At 46.0% G+C, this 22,310-nt stretch overlaps 1 protein-coding gene across 2 annotated transcripts in view; it reads right to left on the bottom strand.

The window, feature by feature from the left end:
• Nucleotides 1-2,630: 2,630 nt before the first annotated feature.
• Magi2 (membrane associated guanylate kinase, WW and PDZ domain containing 2) overlaps nt 2,631-22,310 on the bottom strand; it is a 1,324,802-nt gene continuing 1,305,122 nt past the window's right edge. For both annotated transcript variants that reach the window (XM_038315349.1, XM_038315350.1), the window contains one exon: nt 2,631-3,184. In XM_038315349.1, coding sequence (XP_038171277.1) covers nt 2,631-3,184 — 554 coding nt within the window. The remainder of the gene's footprint in view (nt 3,185-22,310) is intronic.

The following is a 22,310-nucleotide window of genomic DNA, read 5'->3' as shown; positions in this document are numbered from 1 at the left end:
GGGGATCAATGTAGCAAGCAGCAGAAACAATTGCCAGCTCTTAAGAGATAGGAAGGGAAAGCCTGTTCTAACTGGATTCTCTTAGTCTACTTGAGTCCAAAGAATTTTTTTCTACCTGTTGCCACTGCATCCATATGAGGTCTCAAAAGAAGTTTGATTTGGGGAATTAAAATTTTTTATACTTCAGAAATCTAGAGGAAAAAAATGCAGCTTTAAAAAGAGAGGAAAAAAAAAGGAGGGGAGGATGGTGGTACATATTTTTAATCCCAGCACTTGGGAGGTAGATGCCAGCGGGTCTCTGAGTTTGAGGCCAGAACAACAGAGAACCCCTATTTTTGAAAAGCCAAAACAAACAAACAAATAAATAAAACCTCTGGTGCTTACTGAACTCAAATTAACATGCAGTTTATATAGTTGGAAAAAGAAAAGGTTTTTTTTTTGGATATATATTTTTATTTGACAGTGTTTTAGAATATCATACAGTAAACAAGATTTCTGTAAAAGTTAATTTATCCATAGTGGTGCGTTTCATAAAAATAGTTGCTCACTTACAGTCTTTCTGTGACTATTAATACATGGAATTATATTTATAGAGATACAGCTGTACAGGGTAAATTCACAGCTAACACTACACAGAAGGATTATTGGGAATGAGATTCAGATGGTGTGCTGTCTTCACAGGTTAAGGATTACAGCCGCATAAAGCGCTTGCTGCACCAGTCGTAGCCGTGAACTGTGCGGGTCAGAGTCTATGCAAGCGTAACCTCCGTTGTTTTTCCTTTTGTGACGTGGAAAACAAAGGTCAGAAGATGCAGTACCAGGACGTGCAGCTACGCTACAGAAGCATTGTCCGAAACCAGATTCAATAAATTAATGGCAAACTATACTGGGTTTCTAGGCCAGGGGAGAAAGACGAATTGAGATTAAACCCAAAGTAGAAACCACTACATGTGTTTGTGCTTTTGTTGACGATGAATGGGTTTCATTTTGAACATTACTTTTACAGGCTGCAAGACCCTTCACACGAAGCTTTTAACCTTATTAGCTTGTCAAACACCATCCCTATGTCTGCTGGGAATTAAACTCGGTGGTGCTCAGATGGCAAAGAGGGTGGAGACTCACTCACCTGGGACAGCTTTTTTTTGGTGACCAGGTGGGATGGATCTGAGTTCCCCTTTTACCTACTTGACTACCAGTACAGAGGGACGAAGAGTCTTATTGGCTTTGAAACTTGTGAAAGGGGCAGACTATGGGAAGAGTTGAAGCCTCACTCAAACAAAGCATATTCATGGCAAATTGTCTTTAGACATTCTGCCTGTTCATGGCAAATTGTCTTTAGACATTCTGCCTCTTAATATGCACAGCTACAATAAGTGCCAATGGATAACTAACGTTTGAAGGTTTTACTGCGGGGGCACCAGGGAACATAAAAGGATCATCCAGAGCTGTTAGTGTGGTAGAAAATGTTATACAAGGTGAAAGCAAACCAAATGCAAGCAAAAGGGAGTGGAAACAAGGAAAGATAAACGGAAAGGAATGCCAAAGGACTCATGTTCTTTAATGAAAATAAATTAGTTATCATAACGCTTTTAATATTAGAGGTTCATTCTAATTTGAGAAATATAGGACAAATGCTTTGCCAAAAGTGCCAAGGAAGTAATGAAGAAGTCTTAAAATAAGACAATAAAGTAGGTAAAATAGAACATTGCTAACAAAGCAGCTACCTATCTCTCTGCGTCCGGCATGACAGGAAAGCCTTTTCAGGAAGGAAATGCAGCGTTGCCAATCTCCATGAAACAGATCGTGGTCTTCTGCTTATAAAACTCATATTTTAGAGGAAAACCAATTAAGATCTACGAGCTAACCTGCAAAATTCTGACTTACGGCAAACTGTTCCCTAGGATACAATTTTTAAAACCTTTTTTTCCCTACTACTGAAAATGTACAGAAATGCGACTTGATCACAGAAATGGCAGTAAGAACGGCATCCCACCAGTGAATTCACTAGGTATCTAACATCCCGCAGTAGGCAGGGAACGGTGCTAATACCGTCGGTGGATGCCCGGGGTGAGCTATGGAAACGTCATGGGCGAACAGTTCTGAATGTTTCAAAGAAACCCTTTAACCCCTGTCTAGATATGTCAAGAACGACTTATTTACAACACTTTAGATCAATTAAAAGATATAATCTTGTCTCAGTTTCCACTTGCTCCGTGCAGTTTGATTATTTTTTTAAGGCGATATTCCAGTTTGTGATTGCTCTGAACTTGTCCAGTTTCTTGATATAAAGTTTGGATGACATCCGAAACCTTCATGCAGTGGGGGGTACTTCTTTTTCTCTTTTGAAACTAAAGCTACACTGCACTGTCTCTCTGTGATGTTTGCGTGATTTTGGTTCTTCCGTAGCTGCCAAAGCTCCCACCATGCAACCGGGGGGTTGGGGGCTTTAGGATCAGTTTAGGTCTGCGCGCACCCCTTGCCGTGCCGCCCACGCGCGTCGCACGGCCCACCGATGCTCCCGGGCCTCGGCGTCTCGCGTGGATCTCTGCGTGTGACAATGAAAATAAATTAAAACGCCGTGAGACGGAAGCCGGGAAGAGCGGCCTGCGTGGAGGCGCCTGGGGGCCCCCTCATCTGCCCGCGGCCGAGGCGCCGGGCTGCAGGGCGCCCGGCAGCTTGTCGGAGCCCGGCACCTTCCAGGGCCCCGGCGCCACCGCCCCCGCCTTGCGCGCCGGGCCGCCCGTCGGGGGCCGTGGTGCGGGGCGGGAGCCCGGGCGCACGCCCCCCTTGGCCTCGGCCCCGGGGCCCTCGCACCGGCCCCGCAGCGCCTCCTTCCCGTCGGCCGCCTCCGAGGCGGGCCTGCCGGCCTCGGGCCTCCCCTGGCCGCCGGGCGCCTCCTCCAGCCTCGGGCGCGCGCTGCTGCGCTGCGGGCTCGCCGAGCGCTCCCTCTGCTGCTCCCCCAGGCGCTGCTTCTTCTGGCCGCCGGCCGCAAGCTCCTTTGGTTTCCTAACGTCGCGTTCCCTTTGGCTCTCCCAAGTCGGGTCAGGGCCTCTCTGGGGGGAAGGGTCGGAGGGTGGGGCTGGATGTGATGGAGAGAATGGAGAGAGGATGTCTTCGAGGGAGACGCCTACTTCCGGCAGGCCTGGGGCGGCGGCAGCGGCAGCACTCCAGGCGTGGGGTTCGTCTGCGGACACGAAGCACAGTGTTAGGGCGCGCCACGGCTCCTGCTCCAGCTCCCCACCCCCCTCGCACGAGACCTGGGCTGGCAGCCTGGAGGCTGTTCTCAGGGGCCCCCCAGCTAGCACCCATCACTGCCAAGGGGGCAGCCAGCCGCCCCCAGGGATTCTGCTCCCCACCCGACCCCGGTCTGCATCGGTGCACAGGGTTCAAGGCACAGCTCGGGCCTAATCCCTTAGCCTCGGGCTGGGCTAATACGGTGTCAAGTCTAGCAGGGACACCGACTTGACAATAACCAATGGCTCTCAGCTCCACGGTGGTTGTGAAACTACACAGCGCCCAGTGGCCCTGGCCAGCAGCGGCGAAGCGGCTTTTGTTTTTAGCAGCACCCAGGGATTCTGAGGGAGTTGGTTAAAAGCCAGGATTTAAGAGTCTGGCTAGTGATTTTTCTCCACCATTAGGTGTCGCTCAAGTCATAGTTCTCAGCTATTGCCTGATAATTTTGGGATTTTTGGATAGATTCATCTGAAACTATCATTGCTCTTTTGCCTTAAAAAGAAAATCGTTGTCTTTGATTTTTCCTATTTTTCCTTCCTTCCTTCCTTCCTTCCTTCCTTCCTTCCTTCCTTCCTTCCTTCCTTCCTTCCTTCCGTCCCTCCCACCTCTGTGTGTGTGTGTGTGTGTGTGTGTGTGTGTGTGTGTGTGTGTCTCCCTTTCTTTCTTTCTTTTTTATTTTTGGTAGGGTTTTTTTTTTTTTTTTTTTTTTTTTGGTTTTTCGAGACAGGGTTTCTCTGCAGCTTTTTTAGAGCCTGTCCTGGAACTAGCTCTTGTAGACCAGGCTGGCCTTGAACTAACAGAGATCCGCCTGCCTCTGCCTCCCGAGTGCTGGGATTAAAGGCGTGCGCCACCACCGCCCAGCTATTTTTGGTAGTTTTAAGATGGATACCTCCTAGACTAAGATAAACGGGACTGTTTCTGGAAAGCCTAGTGAGCTGAAAACATCTATTGAAGATTTACTGGGTTTATTTCCAAAATGTATTTAAAACAACTTAACAAAACAACATGTGTATGTGTGTATGAAATGACTTAGAACACTGGCCAGAAGCCAAGTAGGGAACAGATGTGTGAGAAATCAAAGATGAGTTAGTTATGACCACAAACAATAACATTACCCCGAACTTCTTTACCCTAAGGCAAAAATAATACAGGGAAATCCAATACAGGAACCTTGATATTTGTGAGCGATATGTCTCATGACCTTTGAAAAGCCTTAAGTTTTGTAATACCGTTCTGGGATGTAATTTTCTCCAAGGAACTGATATATGAGTGGAGGAACACAGAAGCCACATTCATACTGAATTCTGAGTAGCTGGTGACCTCTGTGACAGGGGTCAGAGGTGGCCTTGTGTGTGTCCAGTCCACATTTACCAGGACTCTGCTTTGTTTTAAAAGTTGAGAACGTTTACAGAGCATCTCTAATAGTGACTTAGATGAGGAGGGAAAATGGTATTTTCCCCAACAGTTCTGGCCACCTTTAAAATACGAAATTAGCTATAAAAAGTTTCCCCTTCTATGTGAAATCTGAATAGGTTGTTTGGGCACAGTGTTAACGATCTTCCTTCTCTCCGTATGTTCACATCATAAATCATGGATGTGTTCGGTGAAAACAGGACCATGTCCAGCTGCGGGCTAGCGTTGAAAATCCAAGTAATAGGGCTGGAGAGATGGCTCAGAGGTTAAGAGCATTGCCTGCTCTTCCAGAGGTCCTGAGTTCAATTCCCAGCAACAACATGGTGGCTCACAGCCATCTGTAATGAGGTCTGGTGCCCTCTTCTGGCCAGCAGGCATACAGACAGACAGAATATTGTATACATAATAAATAAATAAATATTTTAAAAATCCAAGTAATATACGACAGAGAGTGGTAATTTGTCAGTATGGGAAAATATTGCCTTAAGCAGCTAAACACACCACTTAAAGACCTTCGTAGTTTGTGAATAGCCCTTTCTGTCCAGGACCATGGCAGTGACATTCTGTATGTTAGCAGCTCTTCCTTCCCCCCCCCCCCCCCTATATCACATGTGGTAGCATCAATTAGCTGCCCTTAAATTTCTCCTGAGACACAAGGGAGAGGCTGACATTACGTATACCATTTCCTGAAGAAGGAATTGAAGCAGAAAAAAGGTTAATTAGCTTGGCCAAATTTATAGAATTATAGAATGGCTACCATTTTGGGTTTCTTTACCCTTTTTACTGACTGAGAGAAGTGCCGGATTGAACAGGAGGGTTCTCTTCAGACCGTGAAAAGTATTAATCTGCACATGTAAGCAGCTGTCGTTAGTGGGTCTGGAATCATTTCTGAAGCCTTAGTCTTTCTCCTTCTACTCTTTCCTGTCTCCAGTAACTCTCCCTATGAAAAGTAAAGATGGGTTTATCTACAAATGCAAATCTTACTATAAAAAAGATTTTCAAGGAATTTTATTAAGTGATTAAAAACTGAAGGAGAATGCTTAGTTTTTGTGTTAATTAAAATTAACTGTGTATAAAGTAAAACATTTCAGAAGCTTAAATCTTTATATGTGTGTATCTTTTTATTTTTGAGTGAAGGAGCTCTATAGTTCAGTTCTGGTCACGCAGTACCCACACAGGCACGAGCTTGTGGGGCTCCACAAGGCACCTCAGTAACAGGGTGAGAGGGTTAGGGACGGGGAGACCCCTTCTCTAATCTTTCAAAGTCGAAAGCTCATGACATCGTGATGTACAATGAAAGAATTACTCAACTTCAGTAATTTGATTCCTAATTTCGGATTCCCTGGACTGATTCCTTAGGTCATGTGTTTTTGTTTTCCTAACTTCATTCTTTTTTTTCTTTCTTTCTTCTACTTAGGAACAGGCTAAGGTGTGTGGTCCTGGGCCCAGCACAGGCAAAAGTGCATGATCATGGACCTGAAAACTGTTTGAAATGTGTGATCTAGGACCCAACAACAAGCTAGGGTGCACGGTGATGGGCCTGGCACAGGTTAGGGTGCACGGTGATGGGTCCGGCACAGGTTAGGGTGCGTGATTATGCACATTTATCAAGTGGTTGAGGAAGATGTCTCCTCAGCATCTTCTCTGAGGTTTTCTAACAGGATCTGTAACTGGGTGCATCCTGCAAAGTTGAAACCTGGCCTTCTGGGATTTCTGCACCTGCTCTGTCCAAACAATGTCCCAGGTGCAGTGGCTAGAATCAAATTTGCTTTATTTGTGTTTCCTCTCGTACCCTGTCCAACTCAGTGATACTTTTGTGTCAAATCCAGAGGACACCTCTGTGTATCCAACTTCCTATACCACATTCTCATACAGACAAGTATTTCCATAAGTAAACTGAACTCATAACTTCATGACACCCTAGTCTCCTGCTCCTCACCTGAATCCTCTTTTCCACGACCTTATTAGGGCTTTAGTCTTAGGTAGTTTTCCCTCACTACAGTCTCTCTGGGGCATTCTCTTCTATTTGTAAAGCCTGTATACAAAGCTCCCAATGTTACTGCTGGGCTGTATTCTACCCAATGACTCCGTGCTGTGTAACCCATCTGCCTTCTTGATAGCTCTCCTTGAAAAATGTATTGCCATCTGCAATAACTAAAAAACTGGAAACCTTCCCTCCACCATCTCTCCATGGTAGATGGTGGATGTCACGCTGGATTGCTTCCTTTTTTTGATCTCACAAATCTAATGCATCTTTTTATTAGTCCCATCTTCGTATACAAATGGGCTCTAGCAACTTTACCTTCTCTTTTACTAATATAATTCAAGATAAGGGGCAGTGTCTAGAAGGATGCAGCTAATACAGGATGATCAAGACAGTCACATTTTGGGGGGCTGGAGAGATGGCTCAGCGGTTAAGAGAGCATTGTTCTGTTCTTCCAAAGGTCCTGAGTTCAATTCCCAGCAACCACATGGTGGCTCACAGCCATCTGTAATGAGGCCTGCAAGCATACACACAGACAGAATATTGTATACATAGTAAATAAATAAATAATATTAAAAAAAAGACAGTCACATTTAAAAGAAGGCCACCAGTGACCATATTCCCTTGGGGAGATTATAGAAGTTCTACTTTCTAGGGCCAGGCGGTGGTGGCGCACGCACGCCTTTAATCCCAACACTCAGGAGGCAGAGGCAGGCGGATCTCTGAGTTCGAGGCCAGCCTGGTCTACAAGAGCTAGCTCCAGGACAGGCTCCAAAGCCACAGAGAAACCCTGTCTCGAAAAACAAAAAAGAAGAAGTTCTACATTCTAAAACTGTATTCAATTTCAGCCCTGTTCAGAGACATGTTATAAATGGTGAGCCACCACCAACCACCACCTGTCTGTGCTAAGCAATGGCTTGCCCGGAGGAAGCTGCTTTGGTTTCAAGGCCTTGAGCAAGGTTGTGGGAACTCCTGCAGTTAATGACCTATAAGCTACCGGCCCACTTTGGGCGTGGTCTCAGGCATTCTAAGTGCAGAAGAAAAGCGTGTGCAGCCCCCCCTTTTTTTTCTGCTGGATTTGGTTCCTGGTTCCTAGACCAACAGAGGTAGCAGATCACTACCCTTACTGTGAGTTCATTCCCAGTGAGTTCATTCACTCCGTTCCAGGCTGTCGTGAAACTCTTTGATACGACTATAATTTGGCGCCTTACGTTGGGCACCATTATGTAAATGCTTTTTCGTTTTCCAGCTGCTGAGACCCCGAATAATCACACAGAAAGTATATTAATCACAACACTGTTTGGCCTATTAGCTCAGGCTTCTTATTAACTAACTCTTACATCTTGAATTAACCCATTTCTATTATTTTATATTTTTTACCACGAGGCTTGTGGTTTACTGGCCTATTTCTCCTTTGGCAGCTACATGGTGTCTGTCTTCTTTCCCCCTCTATCTCTGCTTAGATTTCATACCTTGCTCTATTCTGCCCTGCCATAGGCCAAAGCAGCTCCCTTATTAACCAATGGTGATAAAGCATATTCACAGCATACAGAGTAGACTCCTACACCCTATGAGCTGTTGCCATAAGCCACTTTTTGTTTCTATGCTTGAGTAACTCCAGTGACTCTCCATGTAACGTATGTGACAGCGACTTTGATAAACAAGTTGGATCATGCCCATTCTTGCTTAAATTTTCACTGCTCTTAGAGTAAAACTCATAATAATTAGCATAATCTGCAAAAGCCTGTGGGATCTAGGTCCTGACATTTTTCACAGTCTCATCCCCATTCCCTCACCCACCCAAACAAAATGCCCTCCTGCTTAGTTCCTCAAACGCACTTAGTTCATTTGGGGATGCTCTTGTCAGCGGCCTGGCCTGCTGTAGGAAGTTCTCCTCCGAGCTGCTTGCACTGGAGGGTTCTCCTCTACCCTTCAGGGTGCTCTTGAGTGGTATCCCAGAGATCTCCAATGTATAGTAAGCATGCCTCTCAACAGCATCCGGTTTTATATTCTCATAGTACTTATCTACTTTTGTTATTGACTTGATTGACGTCAGTCTCAAATACTAGTTACACGTTTCATGAAGACAGTGACCACACTGACCTTGTTAGTCACAGTGGACTTAAAAACCAGCACAGTGCTTGACCCAAATAATGAGTGCTTGATGAATATTTGGTAAGTGAATGAAGGAGAAATAGACAGCCTGAAACCAAATCCTACTTGAAGAAACACTTTAGGGCAAAAGGGCCACATTTAAAGTATGCTCTGTCAAGGGTGCATTTGTGTCTGCGACTTGTACCTGTTTTGAGAGGGAAGATGGTGGAGAATTGGCAATGTCAGAGAGAAAATAGGTCTGCGGAGGGGGGGGGGAGTGGTGAGAGACAAGGGAAGCAAGCCACCGAGAGCTGAGGACAGTTCTCCCTCTTGTGGTGCCTGACTAAGGAGCGGGGCAGGCAGAAGCTCTGGTTCCCAGGGCAGAGTGTGTTCCCTTGAGATTTCAGAAATGTTCTTTTCTGTTAATCTTATCAACTGCTTGAAAGGCTCCGTCCCTGCAGCCACTGACCACTGTGCTATGGAGTGTCCTGAAGAGTCACAGATAAAACAGACCACAAATGCCTTACACTATATGGAGAGAGAAACAGGTCCTCTTCTTAAGCTAGGATCACATTCCTTTCCCTTCCTGCTTTCCCATCTCTCGTAGAACACAAACTGATCAATATCTAAGCATATATTTTATATACAGCACAGATTATGCACACATGGTTATTTTTGAGTTAAAAGATATATGATCTCTTGAATTATCTTGCAGGAGCTCAAATTTCACTTTACATGCTGGCAAGGTGACCAGACAGGGAAAGGCGTTTGCTGTGTAGACCCTGAGGCCTGAGATCGATGCTTAGAAGCCATGTAAAGAACCAACTCCACAAAGCTTGTCTTGTGATATTCATAGGAAGGCATGCATGCAAACATATGAAAACCCCCTTGTAAACCTCTTGTACATGGGAACTGTATTTCAACATCTTGTTTTATGAAATACCACTCAAACTGTAGTAACCCAGGATCGGATCTGCTCGGAATACACTGCCTGTCGTCGTAAACCAGCATCTGTTTGCCTAGACGGCTCTCATCTGCAGTGAAATACCTCTACTGTTGAGGAGCACACAAGCTGGAAGAAGGAAGAGAGCTGGAGCTATGTCTTGGTGCTGGAGAATTTGACTACAAGTCGAGGAAGCGCTGACAGGAACCTTTGCTGAGGCCTAAGGTGGGGGGACTCTCAAAAGGGACTCAGAGATTGGGGTAGGAGAAGGAGAGCCCGTCATCTACTTCTCCTCCACCACAGATGGCCTTGGTGCTTCCAGCTTGGCCTCATGGATGGCCAGCCTCTGAATGGCTGGATTCCTAGGTTGCTATTTGGTACCCAGCTCAGAGCCAGAGCTTGTCTTTTAGCTCAGGATATTAAGGAGAGAATAGCAGCATGGCTGTTGTTGGTACTACTCCTAGCATCAACAGGAGCTCTGGCAGAGGCGCCCTAACAGAGCGCCGGGCTCCGGGAGCTGACATACAAACAGACACACACAAACGGACATGTTCGAAAGCTCTGGCGGAGGCACCCTAACAGAGCGCCGGGCTCCGTGAGCTGACATACAAACGGACACATACAAACGGACATGTTCTACAGCTCTGGCGGAAGCACCCTAACTGAGTGCCGGGCACCCTAACTGAGCACCGTGAGCTGAACTCAAAGCACACGTACAAACAGACACGTTCTACAGGGAAGGAAGCTGAGAAATGAAGGCTAAGAGGCTTGCTGAGGGCTGCACAGCCATGGGTAATGAAGAAGGATGCTGAATGGCTTCCCGACCATTAAACACGGCTGCTCGATGCCTTTGCCATCTCTGGTTCTTACTGAGAAATGGGGACCCATCTGTGCTTCTGGAGCAATGAATGGACTCTGTCTGAAGTGGCCGTCAGAAGCAGATCTATTGCTTTTCCTAATGGGGACTCTGAAATGTCATTTATCTGAACACTGGACTCAGACCGTCGTTAGGGTTGGAGCTTTGAGCTGTGAAAATGCTGGGACTATGGGGGGAGGGGCTCTACAGACAATAACAGCTCTTTTAGAGGCAGGGATAATGCTGTATGTTTAAAAATATTCTTACTGCTACTTCTTGGGCTAGGATGGAGTTGAAAATACTCATATTTGATATTGGAAACACTGAATTTGTTCCACACGTTCTTTTACTGGCTAAAATCGTTCTGCAGAGTGGTGTGTGGATTTGGTACTACTTCTTGCTATACTCTCCAGGCGGTTAGCATTAGAGAACAGAGGTAGCTATCCTGGAATCCATTTGCTTCTAATTTAGAATATTGGAGAAATATAGAAATACAATTAAGATCAGCAATGCAAAGTCATTTGGCTAAGAAAAGCTTTGCAAGGATGGTGCTTAAACCATGCAGGTTGATTGGAATCCATGAAATCATCACTTTTTGTAACAAAATATAAATAGGAAATATGTATGGTTAATATTTTCTGAAGAAATAAATTATTCTGTTGTTTTTCAACTTCTTCTAAGGCACTGTTTCCAATCGGGAGCTGTTGTTACGGCCTTCACTACTGGGGGTGTGAACTGGGAGTTGTTACATTTTTATTTCTAAAGTGGTTACACTTGCTTCACTCAGGCACCACGTGAGCTCCTCCGGAACAGAAAGGCAGTCCTCAGGGTGGGTCCGGGCACTTAAGGATGGAGCTACTGTCCAGCAGATGCTTTCTAGTTGTTGGTACTTGGCTGTGGGCATCATGGATGTGTCCTTGCAATCCTCTGAGAACCATGGTGCTGCTCTCCCCACCCAATGGTTAGAGAACCAGAGCCTAAATCAATGAAGAAATTTGTCAGGACCACTAAGCTAGTAAGTGAGAATGGAGCAAAGGACTCTATAACCCAGAGCCCACAGCTGAATCCTTCTACTCTAATCTTCCCAAACAACAAAAACAGTTCAGGAAGAGATACTGTCTTCCAATGCTGCTTAAGCTGCAAAAGCAAGCAAACCAACCCACCACTACCACCAATAGCAACAACAAAGACATCGAACCCTCATCGCCTGGTGGAGCGGCTTATGCCACTTAGGGCTTGGGAGGCTGAGGCAGAAGGACTGCAGTAAATTTGAATCCAGTTCTGCACCAGCATATAGTGCAAAGAAGGACTCTGTCTTAAAAAACGTCTCTGAGGCCGGGCGGTGGTGGCGCACGCCTTTAATCCCAGCACTCGGGAGGCAGAGGCAGGCGGATCTCTGAGTTCGAGGCCAGCCTGGTCTACAAGAGCTAGCTCCAGGACAGGCTCTAGAAACTACAGGGAAACCCTGTCTCGAAAAACAAAAAAACAAAACAAACAAACAAACAAAAAGTCTCTGAGGTAGTAGAAAAGTCAGGGGGACCCTTAGTTAATAGACCATCTCCTAAGCACTCGCTGGGAGCTGGGGCCCCAGAGAAGGCAGGTGAAGGATGGGTCAGACTCGCTGGAGTTGGGAGTTAGTTGGGGAAGTGGCCATATGGCAGGGAAGGTAGAGAGGAGTTGAGTCAGCAACTGTGGAGAGTGTGAAGTTGGAAGCCTTGCTTCTGGCTCCAGTTCTGCCTCGTGGTGTGAACTTGGCAAGCCACCTAACTATTCTCAGCCTCCGTTTCTCCTGGCAACACGAGCTGAAACCTATTTTACTTCCCTCCCAGATTGCGAGGATCAAATGGAGTAAGGCCTATGGACTGTGATGCTCACACGCACATGGACCGTGATGCTCACACACACATGGACCATGATGTTCACACGCACATGGACCGTGATGCTCACACACACATGGACCGTGATGCTCACACGCACATGGACAGTGACGCTCACACGCACATGGACCGTGACGCTCACACGCACATGGACCGTGATGCTCACATGCACATGGACCGTGGCACTCACACACACATGGACCATGACGCTCACATGCACATGGACCGTGATGCTCACACACACATGGACCGTGACTCTCACACGCACATGGACCGTGATGCTCACACACACATGGACCGTGATGCTCACATGCACATGGACCGTGGCACTCACACACACATGGACCATGACGCTCACATGCACATGGACCGTGATGCTCACATGCACATGGACTTGCTATCAGATTGATAGTTCAAGCCTAGTTTTTTAAAGTGAGGAAAAGGTAAGAATTGACCCCTTACCAAGATGATATATGGGTAGCAGATGAGCACATGAAAAGGTGGTCGATGCCATTCAGTTGGGACTTTAAGGAGAGGTACTTGTGTCCCAACATTATGGCTAGAACTAATCAACAGTACAGGTAACTGAGACCATGGCTGCTCAGCCTTCCTGTGCTGTGTATGAAAATGAATAGCTACTTAAGAAAGCAGTTTGGCAGTTTCCTAAAAAAATTAAACTTTATTTGTCATCCAACGGATTTGTCTCAGTATGCTAAGAACTTATCTTCGCATAAATGCCTTTGTGTGGGTTTTTATGGAGACTTATATTTTTATGGTGAGTTTTACCACCAGTGAAACAGCCCAGATGCCCATCAAGTGGGAATGGATGAACACGGTGGGCTGTTACTCAGCTATGAAACGAAGCACATTAGCCATCTACCCCAAACACAAGCGGATCGTAGATGCATTATATCAAATGAAAAAAGAGCGCCTGATTCAGAAGGTGACAGAGTATATAACTGACATTTATTTGACATTCTCAAACAGGCAAACTCAGTGACAGTCCCCTGGAGTTGTGTATGGGAGGAGCTTAGCTATGGGACCAGGGTGACGTTAGGGTCTGTGGGACTGGTCTGTATCTGGATTAGTGATAATGGTTATTTTGTTGCTTTAACGTTAGCACTAACTGTTATGTCTTTGACTGTTTCTTTTCTTTCTTTCTTTCTTTCTTTTTTTTTTTGGTTTTTCGATACAGGGTTTCTCTGTAGCTTTGGAGCCTGTCCTGGAACTAGCTCTTGTAGACCAGGCTGGCCTCGAACTCACAGAGATCCGCCTGCCTCTGCCTCCCGAGTGCTGGGATTAAAGGCGTGCGCCACCACCGCCCGGCTTTTGACTGTTTCATACAGGTCTATAATGCAGAACGGTTACATTTCCTCCCCACCCTTTTCTCCCCTTCTCACTTCCATCAACCCCTCCTCCCATCCCTTCCCACCCTCACTTATGATGTTCGGTTTTGTCTGATGACCTGTTCAATCTAAACAGGAGGATCTATGTGATCACTGCCAGGAAACTAGCCCTTAGAGTCTGGTGGGGCCACAGGTGAATACAATGTGAAGTCAATGACTTCCCCTTTCCCTGAATCTGTCAGTAGGAAATACCTCAGCAGTTGGGCAGGGCTCTCTAGTCCTCCCTGACCCAAGCCTGACACTGTTGATGGGTCCATTCTTTACAGACCTGGTACAGTCATGCAGATCTGGTACAATCATCCAGGTAGCTGAGTGTTCATGATTGCAATGGCTGTTTATTGCTTCCTGTTGTTTCTGAGGTAAGTCTCAGATAACTCAGTGTGTCCTTGAACTTGCCCATAACTCAGAAAGACATTGACTTCCTGATCCTTCTGCCTCTGTCTCCCAAGTGCTGGGATTACAGTTGTGATAATATAATTTTATGTAGTTTTTAAAAATACCTCACAGAGAGGCGTGAAAAGAGTCCATTTTATTATATGTGGACCACACCTCAATTTTTAAAAATGGGAAAAACAGCAGCGCTGAAAACCTGTGTGAAGTCAGGTCACATCTTTGCCAATGTTTCTCCCACTATTTGGCTTAGTAACTTCCTTCCGAGTTGTTCACAACGGACCAAGGTAAGTTTTTTTTTAATATTTATTTATTTTATTATGTATACAATATTCTGTTTGTGTGTCTGCCTGCAGGCTAGAAGAAGGCACCAGACCCCATTACAGATGGTTGTGAGCCACCATGTGGTTGCTGGGAATTGAACTCAGGACCTTTGGAAGAACAGGCAATGCTCTTAACCTCTGAGCCATCTCTCCAGCCCCCCAAGGTAAGTTTCAGCCCACTGAAACTGATGATAAATTCTGAGTTTACAGAGTTAGAAGACTCTGAATTAAAGAGGTTTTACTTCAGTCTCTGAAAGGTACTTTTAATCTCAAAACCTTTCAAGTATCATGTTCTCTACCACAGAAATATAACCCCATCTGAAGTGACAGAGAGCTGAAAATTATTAGCTACAGGTGCCTTGCTTTGGGGTGCAAGAAACGATGGTAACCAATCATTGCTGCATCTTGCCAAAGATGGGAGTAGAAGTGAGTCACTCACAAAACATACACCCACCTCTGACTAAATTTACACCCACCTTCAGGGTTCCTCAAATACTCGGCCTTATGAGGCTTTCAGCTCCTCAGTGAATGGCTCATGGATAGAATTCAGGAGCAAGACTAAGTAACTTCTAGGGGCAACGGGTGATTCTCTGTCAGTATGACTACAGAAGACAAAGAGCGTGCCCCTCTTTTAAATATTTTTGGCATGTTTAAAGTGGAAGACAGGCAGTGGAAGCCAAGCCTTTTGTCTAGAGCAGGATTGTGAAACCGCAGTACCATATCTTAGCACGGTTGTCCTGAAACAACGTGTGTTTCTATAGCCAACCTTGTTACTTATCCACTCCCCGCTTTTCTTGCCTTTTCATGTGGATGCATGCTTTACCTGCACATATGTTTGTGTAATGTGTCCATGTAGTGCCTAAAGAAGCCTGAAGGGGGCGACTGGTTCCCCGGAACTGGATTGACAGGCAGCTATACACCTCCATGGAAATGCCAGGAATGGAACCTAGGCTTTCTGGAAGAGCAGCCAGTGATCTTCAGGACAGCACCGTCTCTCCAGCCCTGCCAGCGTTCCTTTCTAAAAGCCCCTCTTTTCTTCCCACCCCTTGACCCAATTCCCAGCTTCTCTATTCACTTCACTTTTTAAATTCGACAAATTCAGCCTCTACCTTCTGTGTTCCATAGCTCTGTACGCTGAAAATGGACTCCTGAAACAGTAGCGTTTCTATCTTCATGGGCCCTTCCACCATAGTGCAAAAGGTAGAAAATTAATATGCAAGTAGGGACTGATAGGAAGTCTGATATGAATCGAGACAAAGAAGAAAAACAAAGTTTAGGCAGTGGAGTGTGGGTGCCTATCTAGGTGGGGGCAGAGGCGTGGAAGGTGGCAATAAACAGGTACTTGGATACTGAGGAGAAGAGGTATGTGGTTATCTGGGCCACAGACATTCCACGCAATGATCCTGAGCAGACAGTTTGGTATGTGCAAAGAATGACAAAGGCCGGGAGGCAGAGGAGGGGACATGTGACATCACCTAGGGCAACGGGAGGGGGTTACACTCTAAATGTGGTGGGAGCCACTGGAGAGTTTCAGGCAGAGAAATGCTGTTTTAAAAGGCTACTGTGGCGTTTATAATAGCACTCATGGTAAAGGCGTGAGTAAGGATGTAAGCAACAAGCATTTAACTAACATTACTCTGGAAGGGACAAAACCTAGCGCATCCCCTTTAAAATCTGGAAGGAGAAGAGGGTGTCATTCTTCCCACCATTATTAAACATAGTGCCCCAAACCTTAGCTACCACAGCTAAGTGGCAGGAAGGGATTCAAATAGGGAAGATGTCAGATTTCCAGTGTTTTCAGACCACGTGATCCTGTATTTAAAAGACCCCAAAGACTCCACCAAAACATTCCCAGATCTGATGGAGATAAAAGTAGCAGGCTTTCAAATCAACAAAGAGAAATGAGGGGTTTTTCTAAACACATATGAACTCACTGAGAAAGAAGCCAGCGGGAACACCATTCATTGTGGGGCTATGGCATGCAGTGGTGATTCCAGAACTCGGGGGGGGGGGGGAGGAACAGGATTTCTTGGAGTTTGGGGATAGCCTAGCATACATAGTGAGTCTGGACAGCCTGAACTATGGTGTGAACTCCTGTCTCAAAAACCAAGAAACAAAATTTAAATCCTATTTATAATAGTTTCAAAAATATGTATGAACCAGGCAGCGGTGGTCCATGCCTTTAATCCCAGAACTCAGTAGGCAGAGACAGGTGGATCTCTGTGAGTTCAGGCCAGCATGGTCTGCAGGCAGGGCAAGTTTCAGGACAGCCAGTCTTGAGGAGTGGAGTGGGGGTGGAGGAAGAAGGAATAAGCCTGATCATGGGAACAAAGACTCTTACAATGAAACCTAAAACACACACACACACACACACACACACACACACACAACTTAAGATATTAGAAGACAGAAAGATACCCAAGGCCAAGGATTGGCAGAATTAAAGTTCAATGATATTCTTCATTGATCTAGGAAAAAAAAATCCTAAAATTCTCAGGGAAGCATAAAAGACCAAAGCAATCCTGCACTCAATGAATAATGCTGAAAGGATAATACTTGTTTTCGAATTCTACTACAGAGCCTTGTTTTCGAATTCTACTACAGAGCCAAGGTAACGAAGTAGCAGGATTTTGGTACAAAATGAGCATATAAACAGATGGAATAGAGTAGAGGACCCAGAAACAAGCCCACAGAGCTACAGTTACTTTATCTTCTTCTCTAATTTGTTTATTTTTATTTTACGTGTATTGGTGTTTTGCCATGGGTGTCGGGTCCCCTGGAACTGGAGTTACAGACGGTGGTGAGCTGCCATGTGAGTACTGAGAGCTGAACCCGGTTCCTCTGGAAGAGCAGTCAGTGCTTTTAACCACTGAGCCATCTCTCCAGCCCCCAGCCACTTCATTTATTTTTTTAATAATTTTTAAAAATATTTATTTATTATGTATACAATATTCTGTTTGTGTGTATGTCTGCAGGCCAGAAGAGGGCACCAGATCTCATTATAGATGGTTGTGAGCCACCATGTGGTTGCTGGGAATTGAACTCAGGACCTTTGGAAGAACAGGCAACGCTCTTAACCACTGAGCCATCTCTCCAGCCCCCAGCTACTTTATTTTTAACAAAGATGCCAAAAATACACATCAGAGAAAAGACAGCATCTTCAACAAATGGACGAGAGCCTTGTCTTCACCCGCTCAGCTTCAAATGGATCGGAGACGTTAAGACCCAAACCTCTGAACTGCTAGAGGAATATAGGGAATATACTTCAAGATACAGGTGCAGGAAGGGCTATGTGAGGACCCCAGCTGGTCTGGAGCAAGGCCAGCAATGTGCAAACAACCACCATAGGGGAATCCATCCAACTGATAAGAAGTCAAGTGAGATGAACAGGGTTCTCGAGAGAAACACAAATTACAAATAAGTACATTAAAAAATAGCCTACATCCTTGGCCGTCAGGAAAATGCTGATTCTACTTCACCCCAGTTAGTATGGCTAGCATCAAGAAAAGAAATGCTCGCAAGGATGTATACTCATGTGCATAGTGTGTGTGTGTGTGTGTGTGTGTGCGCATGCGTGTGTGTGTGTGTGTGTGTGTGTAGAATGTCGGGGAAGGAACCTTTATTTACTATCCAGGGAATTGAAACTAGTAGAGACACTATGTAAATTAGTATGGAGGCTTTTCAAAACAGTACAAATGGCAGGGAATTATGAAATGATCCAGCTATACTACCCTGGGTTACCCAAAGAAACTCAGTGAGCACACCCTAGAGATACTGCACACCCATGTTTGTTGCTGTACTCAAAAGCCAAGATGAAGGGCCACTCTAGATGTTTGTCAGTGAATGAATGATTAGAGAAAAAAATGCTGTGTGTGTGTGTGTGTGTGTGTGTGAGAGAGAGAGAGAGAGAGAGAGAGAGAGAGAGAGAGAGAGAGAGGAGAGATTTATTCACTCATAAAGTAGGATGAAATTATGTCATTTCTGGGGTCAAGGATGGAATTGGAAGTCATGCTAAGCATAGCAAACTAGACCTAGAAAAAGCAAATACTGCATGTTTTCTCTCATATGCAAAGATCTAGACTTTAAACAAATGACATGAAAGTAGAAACGTGACCATTGAGCATAAAGTGGTCTAAAGAAGAGGAAGTGGGAGACAAGACTGAGTAATGGGGGAAGAAAGACAAATTTTGTATCTTTTCCCTTATGCAGAATCAATCAATCAATCATCCATCAATCAATCAATCAGTCTAGCTATCATCTATCTGTCTAGTCTATCTATGTATCTTACAGAAAAGCAAAAAGAGAGACTATTTGGGAAGAGGAAGGGCACGGGGTTGGAGTTCAAGGGAGGACAGCAGATGGAAGCATATATGGTCAAGATACAACGCTATCCGTGCTTGTATAAGACATCCTGATGAAAGCCACTGTGTCACACACCGGCTGCAAACAAGAAGAGGAGGCCAATGTGGCTGCTGCATGCAGATTGCGCATGGAATTGAATCTCATCAGGAAGTGGCTGTGGAGTGAGTTCCTGAACAGCCAGGGTACACAGAGAAACCCTGTCTTGAGAAACCAAAGCAAACAAATATACAAACAGACAGACCAAAAATACCACCAACCTCAACGAAAAATGAGAAAGTTGGGGCTTCACCAGCTAAGTTTTATTTCTAAGCCCCAAAGAGAGCATGTTGTTTACTTGGGGGGATTCTAAACTCAGCGTAACTAACTCCTGCTCTGTGGTCATCAGCGCCAAGAAGATCATCTCTCAGACGGTGCATTCAGAGCATAGCTCAGAGTGGTGGAATCCAGGCCCCCACTACCCCAGCTAGCACTGGTGACTGGGTCTCCCTTCTGCTTATGCATACAGTGTGCCACACCCACATCTCCCCCTCCACACAAAGTAACTGACCAAAGAGTTAAAAACAACAACCCTCACCCCCGACCGCCAACGTCTCCTAAATTGCAGATGTTATTTCTAATGGGAAAAGTAAGTAGTCATGTCTCTCAAGCATGACTCAATCCAAGAACCATTTATCCAGCTACTAAAGGGCCCTGAGGAGGCTCCGTGCGGGACGGAAGATGAAAACGCCCGACTCCTTCCTTCTGTGCTTTCACGGAGCCGTGACAAATGGCTTCCGGAGTTTGTGAAAGCCAGGAGTCCCCTCTCTTTAATCACACTGCTGTGTTCTAGGTCAGCTGAAGGACCAGCCACAGTAAAAGAATTCTGTTCTTTGTCAAGTGGAAAATTAAACCTCCTTCTCCAGCTGTCCTTAGCCGCTGACCCTCCGCAACTTGGATAGTCTTTCCCTTCCTCCCTGCGGTTGCTGTTATTCCGAGGGCCCCCAGAGCAGAAAGGGAAAGCGTTTTCAACGCGTGTCTTCTGTCGAACGCACCGGCACGTTGGTGCTGAACAGGCAATAAATCATAATAAATGGAAGTGGTAGCCCACGGCACGATCTGATTGAGTCGTTTAAGTGATCACTTTGAGTTGACAACAGGTGCGGTGATTACGCCAGAGGCGCAGGAAACAAAGGAACTAAGAGAAACAGCTTGACCAAAGTGGCTGCTTCCCAAGGGCAACGGCCTCTGTTCATGGCTGCTCAGCCTCAAGGCCTGCAGTAACCAAGGCACTGCGAATTCTCCCACCTCCTCTGTAGAGGGCTCTACAAGCCCACGGCTTGGCTGCCACTTCAGACATGCCTTCTAAGTCTGTGGTTCTGAGGGCTGAGGTTCTAAGTGACCTGCGGATACTGTGCTGGGCACTATGAGACCAATCCTCACATTAGTGCCTGGGTAGAGCCGTTCAGAGGGAAGCTTCCAGCCCCGCTGCTGTTCTGATATAGACTTGACCAGGGAAGTCATTATCAGTAATAATAATGGATGCAGTAATGACAATAACGCCTTGGCTAGAACATTCTGGAGACATATTGTGACCCCCCACTGCAGCTGGCGGATAGAGACTGTGTTTGTATATATTTTCCAAAAGACCTCGATGGGAGGACATGTGACTTACTGCTGGGTCACGTTTGTAAGTAAGCAGGAATGATCTAGAAAGTGGCCGAGTGATCCCTGGCGACTTCCAATCACACAGCTGTCCTTCACTTTGCCTGGGTTGGCTAGGTCACCTCACTGGGTTGTCTTGGTGGGCCCAGACTGGTAAAGGAGCCCCAGCCTGCCTCATGCTTCCATAAAAGAGGCCAAATGGAAGAGGAGTTGGAGATGTTTTGCTAATTGTCTGTGCAGGGGTACTAGGTAATTTCCAAGGCCAGAGTAAGCTGTCGCCACACTGCACATACAAGGTGGACCACCCGCAGTTTGCAGAAGGCTCATTGTTCTCTTCTTCTCCCTTATGTCACAGATGGGTCCGTTGGTTGCAGGGATGACTGGTGAGAGCCATGAAGTGGGAGGAGAGAAAGGTGACTCACAAGCCTTTTGTCTTAGTCCCAGAGATCATGTGTGCTTCTCGTCTGCAGTCCTGTGCACCGAAGAAAGCTCGGATGGAAAGACAAACCGCCAAGATTGCTGCCTCAGAGACTCTCTGGACAGGCAGCGGAGCCAAGGGGGGGGGCTGCTTCTGCCTGGCCTGTGGTAAGCTTGCGCATCATGGTCCTTATCAAACCAGGAGGCTAGCCCTTTGAGAGGTAGCTGGTGGGCTGAGATCAGAGCCTACAGTCCCCATAGCCTGCTGGTCCTTGGGGAGCTCCTTTAATAAATTTTCTGACAGTAAGCGTTCTTGCCCCTCCTCCAGCGTCTGCTCAGAGAGCTATCGGGGTGGAAGCAGGGTCAGGCATAGATAAAACAACAGCTGCAAGGTTGCTATAGGCCAGGTCTATAGGGTACTGGGGACCAGAGAAAAATGGAGGCCTAGTGGGCTGATCTTCTTATTAGGGGCATCTCCTTCTCTTTCTAAAACATGGCCCCACAAAGCTCAGGCTGGCCTTGTACTTGCTATGCAACCAAAGGTGATTCTGAACTCCTGATCCTCCTGCCTCTACCTCCAAAGTGCTGGGGTCACAGGAGTGCATCGCCTCCCCCAGTTCAAGCGTGGGCTGTTTCCAAAGGTCAAAGATGATTTAATGAAAGCACCCGAGAGTGCTGGAGACTCGGGCTCTAAAGTTCTCCTTCTGACCGCTGATAGTATAATGCGCTTTCTTTATTCTTTCTTCCTTCCTTCCTTCCTTCCTTTCTTTCTTTCTTTCTTTCTTTCTTTCTTTCTTTCTTTCTTTCTTTCTTTCTTTCTTTCTTTCTTTCTTTCTTTCTTTCTTTCTTTCTCAGAGGAAGGTTGACCCTGAACAGTAAGCATCAGAAGGGCTTGGCTTTAGTTTCGGGAGGTTGAGGACTCTGCTCTTTGTCTCTACTCCCAGGTCTGATGAATTATCCAGAGGAACAATGTGATCATTTTAAAGAGCTAAGATGACATCTCTTTTCGGACATGTCTTACCTTGGAGGCAGGCTCAGAGCCAAGGCAAGTTTGCTATTGCTCTGCAAGTCAACATTCTCTGGCTTGGCCCATAGTGTGCTTGACTTTTGTACTTCTGCTAGGAAGGCGTAAACCGACTGTGGTTGTGTAGGGTTTAAATGTTTGGACCGTGAATCCACAAGGCACAGACTGTGCTCCCTGATCATCTTCCCCAAAAGGGTATGTCACCAAAACTTCTAGGCCTTTCTTCTCTCAGCCAGGTGCAAGGCCAATAGTTGCCACCCCTTTGAATCCTGGGAGATCTGAATGAACTCAGCAAGTGTCGTGTGGAGCGCCTGGCACACATTCATGAAGCCAGTGCACAGTTAAG

This window comes from Arvicola amphibius, chromosome 18, assembly GCF_903992535.2.
Source record: "Arvicola amphibius chromosome 18, mArvAmp1.2, whole genome shotgun sequence".
NCBI lineage: Eukaryota > Metazoa > Chordata > Mammalia > Rodentia > Cricetidae > Arvicola > Arvicola amphibius.
The sequence above is the reverse complement of the archived record's forward strand: the minus strand, read 5'-3'. Positions and strand labels throughout refer to the sequence as shown.